The sequence below is a fragment of the Hyposmocoma kahamanoa genome, unplaced genomic scaffold, assembly GCF_003589595.1.
Source record: "Hyposmocoma kahamanoa isolate Upper Pololo Valley unplaced genomic scaffold, ASM358959v1 202, whole genome shotgun sequence".
NCBI lineage: Eukaryota > Metazoa > Arthropoda > Insecta > Lepidoptera > Cosmopterigidae > Hyposmocoma > Hyposmocoma kahamanoa.
In genome coordinates, this window is record NW_020653726.1 from 15,396,565 (window position 1) to 15,412,369 (window position 15,805).

Sequence of the window (15,805 nt, forward strand, 5' to 3'; positions counted from 1 at the left end):
GAGGATAACAATTTCATTTAAATTTATCTAATTCTACAAAAATACCTTTCGCACAGTTCAGTCATAATTTCATAAATAATTTGTGCACTATAATTGATGACACAACGCAGCACAAAAGAAATTTAATTTGTTATAAAGCAATACGTCGGTATGTATTACAATACATTCTGTTACAAAACAAGTAATTATAACATTGTAAAACATCGAAATTCTTTTGTCGTCTAGCCTGCTAGACTATATAATAAAGTGTAATATTAAGTAAGTACATACAAATGCGGAACGCCTCGCTCACAAAGCATTCCCTGAAATAAATTTAGAATCGCAAGTTTGGGGCCGGATATCTTATATCACTGACATATCTATTAAATTAATTTTTAGCTATCTTTCATCGACATCGCAGTTTGTCAACATATTTCTCGATAGCTCGATACCTGCTTGGTGACATCGCGTCCTTTAACATCTGGTGAAAGCGTGCATCCTCCGATAATGCAAGACAAAGATTTCGTGCGTGCACACGAGTTTCAGGATTGGCATCCGCCAGAAGTTCCCCAGCCGCCCTTAGAAATACTGTTCGAGGCTCCGATGACATATCTAGAGTTTTACTAGCTCCGTTATGTTGAACAAGCTTCGATAATGCTTGGGCGGCGGCAGAGCGAACCGGCCCGGCGCGATGCGACGCACCTCGACGTGATAAAGCTACAGCAGCTCTGGCACTGTTACTTCCACACGCAATCCGAACTAAAGCTGACGCTGCATCTGCTCTAAGAAATCTGTTGACATCTGCACAACGCTCTAACAGAGATGACGCTGCTTCTTCCAGTTCAGTATCAAGGGCGCGACCGCGATATTCAAATAGAGTACCTAAAGTAGAACAAGCCGCTCTGGCCACTCTAGACCGCAAAGAGCGAACGTGTGTGGACGCTGAGCGCACCACGGCTCGCCAACTCGCTGCAGGTGCTCTAGCACCTAAATCTGCGGCTAGTCGCTGCACTTCTAATAGGCTGTTTACGATAACTTCCCAATCCTCATGTTTTGCTGGAATAATACATTCCGCGAGGGCGGTTCGAACGTCTCTTTCACATAGAGATGGTTGCTCATCGTATACGTCACTGGTAGGCTCAGGCGTCAGGTTACCACTTTTAAAACTTTTCGTCGGACTAGGGGATGTGCTTCTACTTTTCAACGAAACAGAATTTTGTATAGATTTTTCACTTCTCGAGCGTATAATCGGAGATTCTAAAGTCTCACTCGGTGATTTATGGGATCCGAAGTCGTTCAAAACATTTTCAGCTATACTTTGTTGAGATTCGACACTGCGTATCGAAGGGTTGGTCTTTTCTGAATAATCCTCTACCCGGATGGATGGTGATCGTGGTGGTGAAGCTGGTTCGTCAGCTTGGTCTGCCGGAACTTCGGTCGTGTCCCCGAAAATAGTGTTTACAATTGTTTTTTTTTGATCATCTAATGGCTTCTTTTCATCATCATAGCTCGTGAAAGCGCTCGAATCCCTGCGAATATAAAATAACATTTTAGTAACGCGTCAGGTGATACTTGCGCAACGGGCATGGGGCAGCGGGTGTTACCGAGTATGCGGGGGTAGGTCGGCAACGAGGTCGGGCGCGAGTGGCGGTGCGGGGGGCGCGGGCTCAACCTCCGACCGCGAACAACACCACACCAGCATGGTGCGCTGTCCTCTGCCGCCTGCCGCCGCGACGCTAACACGACTGCCGCCCCTCGGCCTTACCTCGCACCTACTCAACGTAGCCATAGCGCGCTATACCACTCCACCATGCTCTATATTGTCTTCGATCAATTGAGTCACAAGTTGATGAACTCACTCTACCTGCACATTATGCAGATTAGTTAACTTTCCTCGAAATTGCTACCGTGCCACCGTATGACAGAAACCCATTTGTCAAAGGTTGTTGAATGCGCCGTTGCTACCTTTTATATTTTGTTCCAAGATCCAATGTAACTAACAGCATTTGAAATATTCAAAATATTGTCTACATTATATCTTATCTTGCTCCTTATTTTCTTAAATTAGAATGATAACACAAAACAGTAATGTATCTTTATTAGATGAAGATAATGAACAACAGGCGATCTTATTGCTTAATAGCATATTCTTTCAAGCAACATTTGGATACCTATCAACAATAAAATACAAGATAAGAGACGCTGTGTTGTTTTTAGTGTGTTTTTACCATATATCTATGGTTTTTACACATATTTGTTATACTGTTATATTACCTAAAGGAGGCTCAAACAAAGAAGTATCTTCTCATAACTAATAATAAAATTATTATTTTAGTTTTTCGTCGTAGAATATAGCAAATATTTTTTTTATAATAATAATAAATTAAGTAGGTTTATTGCACAGTTAGTTGATAAACTAACTAAACTAAACTAAACGTAAAACTGACGTAGTTACCTAACTTCTGAAGTTTTTCATTTGACAAGTAGGTAAAATAGCTCTATATTCGAAATCTTGAGATCTATTAACCTGCATTTACCTGCCGATCACAAAGTGGAGCGATCCAGCGATAGTATAAATAGGTCGTCCATAAACGCCCTGGCTGAATGCTTGCCAGCCAATAATTTTAGTTTCGAAATGTGGGTTAGTAGTGCTACGCAATTAAAACTTAACTGTTTTTGTCACCCGCGTGTTTACTAGCAATAATTTTGACCCTATTAAATAGAAATAGATATTCAAATTTCCATTTGATAATTACATTGTGTCAGTAATCGTAACAAGTATGTTACAATCTTATCAAAAATTAATGCGCCTATACTCTTCGTCTATAGACGATAGCATATAGACGAAGAGTATAGGCGCATTAATCTTCGTCACCATCCATAAATTTTCTCGAAACTTCTTCACAATATGTAACCGACCTGTTGACCTATTTCCTGTCTGAAGCTTTGAAATTCAGCTCACGAAATCTAAACAAAGTGACAACCTAATTGGTAGCCTTTAGCAGTAGGTACTTCCACAAACTAGAAGGATAATATAAAGTAGGAACTATTATTGGTGTAGATTTAGGTACATTTTGTTCTAAGAAAAAAACTCAAATGTTTTTTTTTCTTCTTCTTTCTTGGTTTTTCGCGATAAGCGTTTCAACCACTTATAAAGTGTTTTTTCCTTAGAGGATGGAATTTTCGAAGTTAAATCTTTCCCAGTTAAATCAAAACAAAGAAGACCTTTCCCAGTCAAATCAAGACAAAGAGAGAGAAACGTGTCGCTAGCGGTTGCTACGCAACGACGAATTATTCAAACTTTTCGCTACGCAAATGTAGCAGCTATATTAATAAATTTATTAAGTTGGGGGTGTTTCAATTTATGTGCCGCAGGTAAAACTTTGGCGTTTGACATTAACAGCAAGGCCATATTTTTTCTTACTTTTTCGACAATCACTTAGTTTAACAGGGACATTCGTCACTTTACCCTAGGCATTTATCGATTAGGTTTACTCAGACTTCTCGGGGTAGCTGACTCTTAACGTGGCTTTAACTGGCGTGGCTTTCCTTAGATAACCATCAACGATTGGTCAACAAAATTATTACGAACAAATGTGGAACGGAAAGCAAATCAAAGCTCGAATATATAAGGGAAAATAAGTAATTCCTTTGTAATTACGACTATTTATGTTTTTGGCCCAATTTTTACTATTGAAGCCAAGGTTTGGTCTTTATATTCAATCGGACGTGAAAGATCATAAATTAGATAAGAATTGATTGAGATCATTACGGATACATTTACTAGGTAATTATAATACTTATTTTTTATAATTTAGGTATTTTCTTTTATTAACCTGACACCCTAGCTAATATAGTTAGATTAACAAACAAGGGTGTTGCTGTAAGGCTGGCTATATTGACCTACTTCCAGATGTACCTTTTCTCACGACTGGCAATCCTATCTGAGCCCGACAATATTTATGTCGATGCTATGTAATTATTTAATCAATTTCTCGTAAACTTTTAACCTAGAACTTTGAATTTGTGAATGCTAGATAATAAGCGTACCTACTGAATAATTTATCCACCTAAATGTCTAAGGTCAAAGATATTTAGTAGATCATTGAAAATCCTTAGGACAACATTACATAACTGATCGACTTTTTTGAAGTTATGAAACAGATCAATAACCACAAATAGCAACAATGCTACTGCTTGTTGCAATACATTATTCTGCTCTGACTTTGTTTGTACTAGGCTTAAAATTAAATTATAATAAACATCCACTCACCTGTCGCTCAAAGGAATTGGAGATAATCGTTTTACTATAAAGTCTCTTCCGGGTTGAGAATTACCTGATAAAGACAAAGATATTGTAAGTGGCAAAACACTGACATCGGAATACTAAGAATAGAAGAGAAAAATCATCTCAGTTCGTGGAATTACATCTATTTTGCAAAGTTTTATTGAAATCGGTTTCCGAGAAACTATTCTTGACTCTATTCAGACTGCACAAAACAAACTGACTAAAGTACTTTTTAATTATGATTATTTACCATCAACAAATAAAATATACATAGATACCAAGTTATTGAATTTTAGGCAAACATACAAATATCAAACTTGCATATTAGTTCGTAAAATATTAAATAAAACTACACATACTGAAATAACTATTAGCGAAACTAAGCAAATATCAAAGTTGAGACCAAGACTTCACCAAGAATTTAATATACGCCCAGCATGTACAAATTACGGCAAAAAATTTTTGTTAAATGAAGGTGTCACTGTTTATAACAAATTACCAAAAGATATAAGAGAATCAAAAACAATATCGACGTTCAAGCGAATGCTTAAAACGCACTTACTGAAAACTTCCGAAATAAAATAATATTAATACAACGAACAAAACAAAAAGAATATATAATCATTATAAATAATAAACAAAATACAATAATAATATAAAGTACAAACGTTTCGTCCTAATTAAACGACTCGCATGTCACTTCTAGTTTTGGCCGTTCTATATACATATATTTGTTAATTGTGTATAGCAATATTCACATTAGCGATTCAACCAACTAACTCACGTTTAAATAACAACTACCCACTTAATGTAGAATAATTTTTATATCCAATCTTTGTCGTTCGATATTTCAACTGTACTATATTTAGTTTTTTTTTTCATGTTAATCTAATGAAAATTCTTAGTGAGAAATAAAATCTTTAAACCTAAAAATTACGCGAAACCCATTGCCTTCGAAACCGGATTATTCTCCTAGTTTGCCACCCTTAGTGGTGGAATATTTTCTTTAAATTTAAATGGAACCACTAACGAGGTACACTCTTTCCATCAAAATCGGTTAACGAATACCGGAGTTATCACGCAACATACATACAAAAAAAAATACAGCCGAATTGAGAATCTCCTCTTTTTTTTGAAGTCGGTTAAAATACTAACAATGTAATATAGAAGCTTCAAAACAAGGTTTTAAAAGAATTTACCAGGTAGAGGAGCTGAATCTGGCAATGGTCTTAATCTTCGAGGAGGAAGAGGTGCAGCTGGGGGCGGAGTCGATCTAGCTCTCCTTCTGACCGGTAGCGGAAGTTGGGAATATCTTAAAAGAATTCTGCCTTTAATACGTTGAAGATGCACATTACTCATAGTAAATGTTCAAACAACCTTACATACCTTGTCATCTGACTTGGTTTGATGTACTCTACAGGTTTGCTTAACCGTTCTCTTAGCTGTAACAATATTTTATGGTTTTATTCCACAACTGTAACAAATAATCTTTGAGGTCAGTGTTGGAAATTACTGAAGAAGTTATGCAAACCTTATTACAAAAAATATCAGCTCTTTCAGTGCCGACAAGTCGTCTCCTGACTGCAGACAGTACAGCTGCGGGTCCAGCTGCTCGCGCCAAACATAGCGTTCCACGTAGCTGTGCATTTTGAATTGTCTCTGCTTTTCCTGATACCTAAACCAGAAGTAGATTGTATTCAGAGATAATGAAGGAGAAACATCTTGATGTCCAATAAAATCCATCGTTGACCTTGATTTGACCTGAGTCATTTTTTAAACGGATTAGCTACATGTATAAAAACATAAAAAGTTATTGTGCCTAGGTAATACTATCGGCCCGACGGAAATCCATTAAAAAAAAAAGATTGTATTTACCCCGATCACATCTGGATCAAAAATTAAGTCGACGACATTATGCAGAGCTATTCTTTGCAGCAACGCATGTGGCAGCGCTGCAGGTAGAGGCTCGCGTGTCATTCGTGCAACAAGGGCTGGCAGAATATGACGCGCGCAATCGTTGCTCGCGCTGCGGAACAGTGCACACACGGCACCTTCGACTGGTGCCCGTGCTGCGGACACCTGATAAGAATCATCTGTTTGTACCTTTCTACTCGTACATGCATATATGTATACGAATGTGCAACATCTAGAGATTGAGAACAGAAACACGAACGTTTTACTCCTCTTTGAATAATTTTTAGGCCACCAAGTTATCTTATGAGGAAATCACAAGAATCTTACCCAAATTGAAGTAAAAATTTACTAAAAAGAAATTCAAAAAGGGCAAAATCAAAGTTGTACGTTCGCGCTGGCCTAATGGAATACCATATTATATAGTTTCACTATGTCCCTGAATTTCACGACCACTATACCTACAGTTTATTATCTCACTATGAGTAGATAATATGCGAAAAAGTCGTTAGGAAAATATTTCGTCTTTTATCAGTAATAGTAAAACTCTTTGTTTATTGCATTTGACGCCTGTAAAATATGTTAGGAAATAACAAATTTAACTTTGCCATCTAAAATGATCAAGCAGATCTTAGAATCTCATTATATCACACACAAAAAGTAATATTGCAAACTCACGGCGTCGCTAAGAGCCCACATGTGTTGCACGAGTGATAAGGCAGCTGGCTCCACTTTCCTCACACTGTCTATTTCCAACAGTGTACTGTGAAGCTGATCCGCCGCTTTTACTGCCGCGATCCAGTTTTCCTAATTTAATAAAAAAAATATATTACTTAGGAAATATCTACTATATTCTCAATACGTCGTTGCCTATCGCCTATTACGATAAAAGTAGAGGTAGCTACTAGGTAGCAGATTGAAAATGAATCATCAACGACACAAATGGCGCATTATTCTTTAATGGTTTGGCAAAAATAGCGTCGGAAAATACAATGCGGATAAAAGAAAACCCTAACGCAAATTTACTTGCGCATAATATAGATACTGTTAGTTACGTAATACCGTATTATGTAGTTGTTCCAGCACGTGTGTTGGCACTATGTTCAGATCCTCCCAGGTATAGTGAGCCCTCAAAGGTGAAGGAGGTCGAGGAGACAACATATCTGGTTCCGATTGAGATGACGTCGCAAGCAGATTCAGCACAAACCTAGCCAAAAAACAATGATTCGTACAACGTTAAAGCTGAGTCGAGTTAATTGAATTTAAAAATAACATTAACTTCTGAACAACATACCCGTCGTGTTCCAGATGAAGTCGTGTTTGCTTTCTTTTCGGAGACACCGCAGGACTCCGCTGCAAATTATGCAATACTTCCACTTCTCTATGAGTCTCTACCGGACTTGGAACCTTTTCCGGCGAATTCGCTTCCGTCAAGGTCAACGCAAACCCGGACCCTTCCCTCAATTTACCTTCTAGTTCGTTTCTTGATCTGAAATAATCGTATAGTTCACTCAGTGATTTTGATTTTAACTTCACTTTACTGTAAGTGGTGACGATTTCCGGTTTACGAACTTTGTTTTTTATAACTGGCAGTGGTATACCGCTCTTTTTCACTACTTTTACTCTCGATTCTCTTTCAGTCGCTTCACGTTTTATTTCGTTCATCTTGGTCACTATAATAGGAGTTACTTGCGTTGACACTTCTTCAATGTTATCCACGATTTGTTTTTTCGAATTATTTTCTTCTTCACTTGTTATTTGATTCTCACTGTCCGGTGTCCGTATTTTTATGCTTTCACCACCAAAGCGCACCTTTTTAACTACCACATCTGTGTCTTCGGAATCACCATCACTATACTTTAACATATTTCTATCAGAGCTATCACAATCTTCTTCACTCGCCGTATTCCTCTCAGATTCAGTTTCATTTTCTTCCAAAACAGTCATTGTGATGGCTGTATCAGAATCAAATTTTATTTCAGTCTCTATAATAACTCTCCCAAAATTATAATAAGGTTTGTGTCGGAAAGATTCGTCTGAGGAACTATCGGTAGATATTCGCATAGGCGTAGATCGTGGGCTGCTGAAAGTATGATTTATTTTGACCAGCTGCTGGTTGTTCTCGTCGTAACTATTTTTACGAGGAGCATAGTAAACATCCATAGAGTCTTCGTCATAAGTTTCGCATAGAAGCCGGAACTTCTCTTGTACTTTAGGATCCAGTCGTGATAGAAATGTCACATAATCTCTTGTTCCACAAACTCTTCTGAATTTTAGCAGCGATCTTTGTGCAACATCTCTATGTGCAGAATCGAAAAGTTTATCCCCTAGCAAATCAAAGAATGGAAAAATATCCAAAGATGTATTCCTCCGCTTCAATATGCACAACACAGAAGGCATGGATAATATGAGTCCAGTGATAACGTTCACTTTCGTGTCAATGTTTGCAGAGTGTGGTCGAATGTTATGATACGAACACTTGTCTAGTATCGCACGTGCTGCGCAGTCCGGATCTTCGCAGTACTTACAGAAAACTTTCAAAGCGTCCAACGCCGCTTTGCGAACATTAGGCGAGTTGTGTCCCAAGTTATCCACAACTTGATCGAAAGGGAAGGATAGAGCGTTACCGGAGAGCGGTAATAAATCTGCAAGTACTCTCAGCGCATGTAGCCGGACTTCCCACTCGGAATGTACAAGGCGATCTCTGATTGCTATATAGAGGAGTTGAACATCAAGATCGGGTGGCAGAGCCTGGGCTCTGATTACACGGTCCCAAAGCGGAGCGAGAGGTGGAGGCGGTGGCTCAGGTAGTTGCATGGTGTCGGAGTGGCGGCCGGCGTCGCGTGGCGTGCCGGCCGCGCCAGTCGCGGTACACAACTGGGTTAATGGTCGGACGGTAAGCCACGCCGCCCCTGACCAATCGATGATGTACATATAGATGTGTACGTGGGGTTTCTTATGTGTGTAACGCCTTAAGACGGTTCGCACAGGCATAAAAATGCCATTACAATGCCTTTTTCGCCGCCCGTATTATTAAACGGGTGGTAGGTAATGTATACGTGTCGCAATTATATCTATGTGTGATATGAACGTAGGTGGGTGTATTTATGAAATCAGAATTAAACAAATTTTGCGAGCTAAAGTTAAAAGAGCTTTTATACATAAATGATTGGCTAATAATACTCTTCAGTCTTAAATGTAATAGTAGTGGATACCTACCTTCTTAACGTTTTGACTGCACTTCAAAGATTGATGTAAATATGAAATTATAATCATTATTAGATACTTCAAGTAAGAAATATGAACAATGAATACCCAATCATATTATTTATATATACTATTACATACAATTATAATTAACTAGCGTGCAATAACAGTCGTCGCTTGTATGTAAATTAGATTGATTAAGGTAGTGTGGCGCCCAGCACGGGACTTAATTGCATAGCAATAGTCTACAACGGGCTCAATATATTAATCTAATTTAATTCTTTACAAAAATCTTTTAAAATCTAGTCAAGTTCTTCACATCTGAGCTTTGACTTGCCTTAATACTTTATTTGGATTTTACTAAAATAATTAGAAAAATTTCTATGAGAGTATTTAAGTAGATACGGACAATTTTTCTTTACGTTTATATTTGAAATTCAAGAGTTTAACACATTTTCGATAAAACTTTCAACTGTCTGTAGACTGTAGCAGCTACTTAACTATAAATATTTAAGAAATTTGCTATAATAGATATATGTCGGTACAGGGTCGACAGCACGTCAAGCTTGACACTTAAGATTTAAATCAATTTCTATGCCGCTTATGGTAAGAATTGTCCAAAGTACAAAGTGTCAAGCTTGACGTGCTCTTGGCTGTATTTTATTATTAGTCACCAATTTTAAATGGAGTCATATAATATGTGCATCTTTTTTTATATAATAACAAATGATGGTAGGAACTAGTTGTGTGCCTGGTGCTAAGCGACACGCCTGTCCATAGCAGTTTCAGTGCCACTCAGAGCTTTAAATCGCAAAGAGCGACAACTGTTAAAATATTTTACAAAGATGAATAGACTCATATGTGTATTTAGTTAATTAAAGTAGGAAGACCCACAAGCGTACTTGCAAGAATAAAATGCTTTTATCCGTCGGCACCCTTCGCCAAGACCTACTTACACCATTCACGCCTAAAATGACCTTCAAACTTTTAACACTGCGAAATAGACAAAGTCAAGGCAAATTTACTCAACTACATAGTTATAGGTACATTTTTTATATTTATAGGGACATTAATTGATTAAGTACATTTATACGTATGTATGTATGTAGTTTTGTTTAGTCCTCGGCGTCGCCACGCGCCACTGGCGAGTCCGAGACACTGGCAACTTATACCCAAATATCACAATGTACGGAATAATTGATATAAACGTATAGGTACATATATATAAATTTGATATAAGCGTAATAACCAAGGGAAAATATTTAGAATTTACGTTTGTATGTATTATGTGTACCTAGGTCATATCATATTTTAATAATTTATTCTTCGTTTTTTTTATTTTGCCTCCCGCATTTACAGATTTTCATTATTTTCTTCTCCACTTTGTCAATTTTGGAAATTCGTCGTGAATGCATTAGACTCTGTCAGTTTCTTTTCACTTGATATAGCTGGTGATTTTCTGAATTTTAATTTGAAATGGAATTTCACTTGATTATTTGCACATAATAAATTAATTAAATTAAATTAGCCCATTTCATGATTTTATAACATACTTATAGAGAGCAATAAAACTTTTGAGTATCAAACCTAATCTTTGAAACGAAACGCAAAGAAACCGCCGCCATGTTGTTTGGTAATGACACTAACTTGAAGTCGTGACAGGACTTGCTTGTGTTTATTTTATTAATTTTGTTATTTTAGTAATAAAATTGAATGAAAACGTGTTGAAATAAATGTTTCGGACATTTATCTGCAAACAATGGAACCAAAATTCAATATTTCTAAGACGTGTGCCCGTGATGAACAATGTAATCAAGTGTGACGCGGATCAAAGATAATACAGACAAGATGAAGCTTTTATCACTGCTATTTACGATCGCTACGTGTTGCGGCATTTGGAATGTTCTTGCCGAGAGCGACAATTGTACGCGGACTGATGCCCGATGTGATTATAAATTAAGCGTACGGAAGTTGTCAGACACGCTAGCCAGTAAATTTAGTGAAATTGTGAAAGAGCTTGGCAGCGAGTACACCGCGCACTTCGAAATACGGACAGCGTACAAAGTAAGCCGCTATCAGACCTCAGACAGCGATATTCTCACCAGTATCGTCGACAAACTAAGCTTCAAACTATTTTCAGCTACTAACATTCTCAAAGACATGAACAGTGTTATAAACGACAACAGCACTCCGTCCTTTACTCATCCTTGTCCATTCAACTCTATTCGTAAGTCAGTATTCATTAAAAGTTCCAATATTTATAACAATTTACCTGCCCTTGATACTAAATCCAAAATGTTGGATCGTTTCAAAGACTTGAAAATTAAACGCCAATATTTTCTATCGCATATGGATTATGCGACTGACAGAGACTGTGCCGCTATGCCTCACTCAAATTTAAGGTATTTGTACCACAAAGTAGTGCACCCTGAACCTAAACTTGTGGTGTTTATTATTGACAATTTAATGAAGGCAGATTCACTACAGCATGCTGTCAATGTAGCCAAGGAGACAGTGTATGCGCTACAGAGCACTGATGTGATGGCTTTAAAGATGACTAATACAACTGACTTTGTAAAGTTTGAAGATGCTTGCAGTGATGATGGAATATCTGACCTTGGGAATGCTACAGATAACAATAAGTTACTATTAAGAGAGTATTTATCGAGCTTAGAGATGGCATCCATAAATTTATCACCTACAGCAATTAATAAGGAGTTAAAGATTCTTCTCAATCAAAACAACCTGCCTAAAAGCAAACTGTTTATATTCCTGACTGACACAAAAGTGTTGAAGAATGAAACTTGGCTCAAAATGTTCCCCTATTCAGATGATGTTGGTACTAAATTTGCTATTGGACTGATTTATGAGAACCAGGTTGACAAAAACAGCTCTCTTGGCATTCTACACATTGACAAATGGCACAATCATTCAAATAACCACTCTATTATGAGGCTACACATTAATGACAGTGGTGTTATAGGCCAAGTAGCTTCAGCATTTATTTCATTGCTACCAGTGAAATATGAAAACAAGAAAGTAAAAGTGGAAGGACCAGTTTGGGAAGCTACAGAAAGGGACTTCATGGTATCTTTAGTCCTTCCTACTTATACTGGAGTACTTGGTCTAGATCTTTACTGGTCAGATCTTGCAGAAGATATCATCTATTTTAAGGGCACAAACCAGAAAAAAAGAGCGTTTGTTATGGACTTCACTGGTAAAGTCATAATGCACACATTTTTTCCTAGACCTGAATCCGCCTCTGAAAAAATCAAGTTTACAAATTTGGAATATATTGAAGCGTATGATTTTATCTTTAGCGTTAAGCAAGAAATGATTTCTAACAGTTTTGGTAATATGACAATGATTGACAAGAACACTACAAAGTCAATTATTTATTCTTGGAAATGGGTTAGTGATTTGTACATTGTTTGTATTGTTTCTGAGTTTTATGAACAGAACATGTTTAATAAGACTAACATATTTTTCACAAGAAGTAATAAGGAAATACTGTTCCATCGATTAGATTTATTTCCCCCTAAGAATGGAAAGATGTGTAGACATTTTAAGCAGGTAGCTACTATCGATCAGGGTACTGTGTATTTAAGTCCCTCTAGCTTTCAATCTCCTTTCACCTATCTGTATGACATGGGGGATGGTGAAGAAGCTGTCACTTACATGCAGAATTACTTGGCATATTTGAAAAGTGTTGCTCATGGTCTCCTGTCGAATCCGGGTCTGAAAAACGAAATTCAGCAAGATGTTGGCTTCCTTAATTCTATTTTGTCATTTTATAAACGCCAGCATCTACATGGCATATATTCGAAGTATATTGTAAGAAGATATGCAGTCACAGAAAGCGGAGTGCTAGTAATGTTCCCGGGCACAGTACTTGAATACGATTATGAGCCTGTCAGAAGACCGTGGTACACAGGTGCTTTAGAATATTCAGGGAAAATTATCTTGACTCCACCCAATTTAGATGTGGGTGGCGCAGGATACATTGTCACTATTTCATATGCTGTAAAGAGTCCTTTCTATCCTACAATGGTAGTAGCCATGGATGTCACCATGGGTTTTCTTTATAAATTACTCATTGACAGCATGCCATTATGTGCCATGTCTTATGTTAAATGTTTTATTATGAACAACAGAGGCTACTTAGTTTCTCATCCTGGTTTGATGGATCCAAATAGTTCAGGTCCCATTGAGCAGCAGCATATCACTCATAAGGAGTCTATGATCGCCATTGACATGTTGAATCATAAAGGTTTTGTAACCAAGAGGTTGTGTAACAATTTTTACGATAAAACTATTCAGCGGTTTTATGAATTCAATACATCTTTGCCTAACGTGCTCTCTAACGTCGTTTCGGGCGATCATTGCGTCCATTATTATATTGCTGCTGTTCCTGGTACAAATGCTTTCGTTGGTCTCGTGAACGCGTCGTGTAGCGTCGGCGCTTTCTGCCCTTGTAGCATGGTCGACCGTCTTTGCCTCAACTGTAACCGTATGGAACAGACAGAATGCGAATGTCCATGCGAGTGCAGCTCCGAGCCGTACGAATGTCCTAATGTTAATGTATCACGTTTTAATCAGGACATTCCTCTGTGTGGTATGATGCCAGAAAACAATAATCACAAGTCACATTACTTTCATAATTTTGCAGAAAACTTAAAGTCATGTTTCGATTTTCAATGCGAGACCTACTTGACGCACTCGTCATGTTTGGGAGTTCTTGGTTGTGAATGGTGTCAAATTGACACTGATGGTAGGACTCCGTTATCTGCGCCTTTTTGCACTTCCCAACCGACCTGTTTCAATGGCGTTTTGGGCGCTGTTACTCCTTACGGGGAAGGAACTTTTGGGCACCTTAACAGGGATCCTTTCGGTAATTATTCGGCAATTGGACCCATAGCTGGTTGTATAGTAACTGTTAGTTTAGTGATAGCCGTAGCGATATATTGTTATAGACAAAACGTAAGTTCTGCTAGCTGTCACAATCTGTACGTCGATGGTCCAGCTGAGACTTGGCACGATGCAGATGTACAAATGAGTCATTTACAATCAGATGACATGCACGATCAATCAGGGCAGGATAAACTTTTGCCGGCTATGGAGATTGAAGCTCCTATTTCGCCGTACAGAGTGGTGACAGGCTATAGGCGGCCTCATACGGCGGGCGGTTCGGATCATGGCTATTCCACCATGACTCCTCACGAAGACTCTGAAGCCACTGGTTTTTCCGTAAACGATCCTACAGTCTTGTCTGACGATACTAAATCAGACGTCAGCTGTCCTTTACCTGCTAAAATTAAGCCTAGATTAAAAGCGGGCGACCTTAATATGACTGTCCTGCCTTGCGGCAAGAACAGCATAATTGCACCAGTGACGGTTCATAGACATATGGAAGCTTCTTAATACTAAGTTAGATAAATCTACCTCTAGTGTATATGTAATGTTTAAATATGAGTTTAATATACTACTAGCTTAATTGTTGTGATATGAATATTTGCCAATATTTAGGATTGTAAGTACTTACATAATATACGTATTTAATTAGCAAAACTATTAATTTTAATAATTCAAACAATTTACTTAATGTTTGGTGCTCTTCCTTTTGTATACCTCTTTTAAAGTTTTATAATATTTTATTCATCAATTGTAAATTATCTTGAGTTTTAGAATATTTAATGACAGTGCAAGTTGTTTCATACTAACATTATTTTATGTTGTGAATTTAATGTACCTTGTTGAAAATAATCCAGTGTAAGTATAACGCGATCAATGCAATACAGGTCTATTATAAGTAAGTTTGTAACTGTATGTACTAGTTGACTATATAATGTCACACATATTGTAAGATAAAATCAATTTTTGATAAAAATGTGCCTGTACCTCCTGTATTATTAAGCTAAGATAAACTAATTTTTAAGACTGAAATTAATGTTGCATTTATTTGATACGTAATAAATACATTTTCTTTTACAAAATTTATTGTTTCATACATTCACTTAAAATTCCATTTTCAGCTACAGACACGTTAATTTAGCATTGATTTAGTAGAAATTGGTAGGTTAATCCTGCCCCTTTTTTATTATTAATGACTTTACCTTCGCATTAGCCAATCGAAAGGTTGGAAAAGTAGAATTACAGATTATGGAAATGGTTCGGGATTTCAATGGAAAAGATGGTAGTGATATATCGTCATACATATTAAAGCTTGATATTATTATTTTCGATAATTAACATAACGCATTTTCATTTCGGTAACTTTCGGTAATTTTCAATTAGTTTTCTCTACCTAATTTCGGTGGCAATTTTCATTATTTTAGTATCCGAATATATTATCATGAAATATTAAATAATATTTCAGGGTACTAGCAATACACTCGAATGTTAAATAATGCCTAAATAAAT

At 37.2% G+C, this 15,805-nt stretch overlaps 2 protein-coding genes across 2 annotated transcripts; one reads left to right on the top strand and one right to left on the bottom strand.

Annotated features, from left to right (window-relative positions):
• Nucleotide 1: 1 nt before the first annotated feature.
• On the bottom strand, nucleotides 2-9,252 carry LOC113227151. Its single transcript, XM_026460030.1, has 9 exons — nucleotides 7,473-9,252; nucleotides 7,241-7,385; nucleotides 6,857-6,985; nucleotides 6,143-6,346; nucleotides 5,799-5,942; nucleotides 5,654-5,709; nucleotides 5,467-5,579; nucleotides 4,253-4,316; nucleotides 2-1,508 (listed from the first exon to the last, which is right to left on the bottom strand). Exons 1-9 carry the CDS (start codon nucleotides 9,170-9,172, stop codon nucleotides 386-388), a joined length of 3,678 nt encoding a protein of 1,225 aa, XP_026315815.1. The 5' UTR covers nucleotides 9,173-9,252; the 3' UTR covers nucleotides 2-385.
• Nucleotides 9,253-11,179: 1,927 nt separating this feature from the next.
• LOC113227013 (VWFA and cache domain-containing protein CG16868) lies at nucleotides 11,180-15,282 on the top strand. Its single transcript, XM_026459868.1, has one exon. The coding sequence runs from the start codon at nucleotides 11,234-11,236 to the stop codon at nucleotides 14,804-14,806; it is 3,573 nt and encodes a 1,190-aa protein (XP_026315653.1). The 5' UTR covers nucleotides 11,180-11,233; the 3' UTR covers nucleotides 14,807-15,282.
• Nucleotides 15,283-15,805: the final 523 nt, after the last annotated feature.